General features: G+C 43.0%; 1 protein-coding gene across 1 annotated transcript in view; it reads left to right on the plus strand.

The window, feature by feature from the left end:
• ptprt (protein tyrosine phosphatase receptor type T) overlaps positions 1 to 2,500 on the plus strand; it is a 470,972-nt gene that overhangs the window by 289,951 nt on the left and 178,521 nt on the right. Inside the window, exon 16 of the mRNA XM_053315616.1 lies at positions 1,910 to 2,186. Coding sequence (XP_053171591.1) covers positions 1,910 to 2,186 — 277 coding nt within the window. The remainder of the gene's footprint in view (positions 1 to 1,909; positions 2,187 to 2,500) is intronic.

The following is a 2,500-nucleotide window of genomic DNA, read 5'->3' on the forward strand; positions in this document are numbered from 1 at the left end:
TATTATTATTATTATTTTCTAAAGTGTCCTATAAAGTATGTGAAGGTCTAAAAGTCAAGTAGTTCCTCACAAAGACAGAAAGAACAAGAACACACACACACACACACACACACACACACACACACACACACACGTATATATATATATATATATATATATATATATATATATATATATAAATGCATATGAAGAGAGACAGAGGCAGAGAGAGAGGAAGTCTCATCTTTGGTCATCAGCAATTATCTTTTATGAAAGCTGCCAAACGGGGGCTGGGGGATAATTGGTGGCGGCCCCCTTCACAGAAACATACATTTCACTAATTGCGTATAATTGTGAAGTGAGTTCTTTGCGTGGAGGATGGAGGTAATTGCAGAGGGCCGCTGCGTTTGTCCTGTCCACTAAAGAAGCCCTCAGCCATTCATGAAGCCTCTCAGAGCAGAACGAGAACACACACACACACACACACACACACACACACACACACACACACACATGCAGGAGCCCACACACCTAAGAGCCAACACACATATGAAAAGATAGATAGACCTTTTGAGTGTATAAACACTTCTCCACACACCTGTTAGAACACACACACATACACACACACACACACACACACACACACACACACACACACACACACACACACACCTGCTAAAGCACAAGCATGACACACTTAGATGACACACACAAAGACACAAGGTACGTCAAAATACATCTGGACTGATTAACATGTATAACAACACACATGTACACACACACACACACACACACACACACACACACAATCACACACACACACATACACACATGCAGGAACCCAACACACCTAAGAGCCAACACACACATGAAAAGATAGACCTTTTGAGTGTATAAACACTTCTCCATACACACACACACACACACACACACACACACACACACACACACACACACACACACACACACTCTTATATCTTTAACTTTCAATACGTACTTTGCTGCTGAGTCAGCACAAGTGATAATCTGCTATCTACTTTGTTAGAAACTTTGCAGAGGATTGCTTCCAAAGTATATTCACCATTAGAAAAAAAAAAAAAAAGTGACCCTTGGAACAAATTATACTCCTTAGACATTTTCCTGAAGTTTCCATACAGACCTCAGTCCTCTATATTAGTGAAGCTTTTTTCTGCCAGGGGTTGATATAAAGCACTCTGGAAATTAAAAGTTTTTAATGGCGGTTTCCATGGTGATTGAATAGTGGGGATAAGTGTAATTGTCGTATATCAAATTGCTGTTTTAACTGAATTTAGCAGCAGACAATGTAACAATAAATAATAAATAAAAATAAAAATCTATTTAAACATTTGAATGCTCAATGAAAGGTTCTACAACAATGAAAGAAGCTGATTGAAACCTTTTATATTTGTGCTTTTGGACCAATTACATTTTAAATATCAGGTACAAGCAACAATCATTTAGCTTACATCATCCAAATAGAAACAACACATTAAAGAGAAACTGAACTTTCCTCCTACCCCCCTCCCTCCTTACTCCTTTCCTTCCTTCCTTCCTTCCTCTTTTCCTACTTCCTTCCCTCTCTCCTTTCTTTCCTTCCTCCCTCCCTCCCTCCTTACTCCTTTCCTTCCTTCTTTCCTTCCTCTTTTCCTACTTCCCTTCCTCTCTCCTTTCTTTCCTTCCTCCCTCCCTCCCTCCCTCCCTCCTTACTCCTTTCCTTCCTTCCTTCCTTCCTTCCTTCTTCTTTTCCTACTTCCCTCCCTCTCTCCTTTCTTTCCTTCCTCCCTCCCTCCCTCCCTCCCTCCCTCCTTAGTCCTTTCCTTCCTTCCTTCCTTCCTCATCCCTTCCTCCTGTCCTCCCTTGACATGAGGACAACATCATCTTTAATATCACTTTCTTTTCATTTTCAGCTCCTATACCAGCTCGTTGTGAAAGAGGAGCGCAAGTCCAAGACCCGCCGTGCAGCCTCCGAGGCCCCCGAGTGTTTCTCCGCTCCAGTCAGCTTCCGCAACGCCTCCATCTTGGACTCGTCCTACTACATCGCTGCCGAGCTGCCTCCGTCCAGCCTCACGGTGGTGCAGCCGTTCACGGTCGGAGACAACAAGAGCTACGGAGGTTTCTGGAACCCTCCGCTGTCACCGGCCAAGAGCTACAGCATCTACTACCAGGCCATGAGCAGAGCCAACGGGGTGAGTCTCAATACTCTATGTGGAGAAAGCCTTGTATGTGTTAAAGGACAAGTCTGCTACACACTTCTCTAATTTGAAACTTTCAAGTACTTTTTTCGCCACAACAAAAAGACAGTTTGGCAAAGTTAATGTGATGTCACTGTTTCTCAGAAAAAAAAAAGAAAAGAAAAGAAAAAAAAGAGGAAAACTCCCTCTGGTAATCTCTACTCCCAGAATTCATCTGTCTGTTTGCTTCCCCTTTTTGTCTGGCAATTATACTGTCTGCAAATACAACAGCACCCCCTCCCCACCTCCCCACCTCCACCTCCCCCTCC

This window comes from Scomber japonicus, chromosome 3, assembly GCF_027409825.1.
Source record: "Scomber japonicus isolate fScoJap1 chromosome 3, fScoJap1.pri, whole genome shotgun sequence".
Classification (NCBI taxonomy): Eukaryota; Metazoa; Chordata; class Actinopteri; order Scombriformes; family Scombridae; genus Scomber; species Scomber japonicus.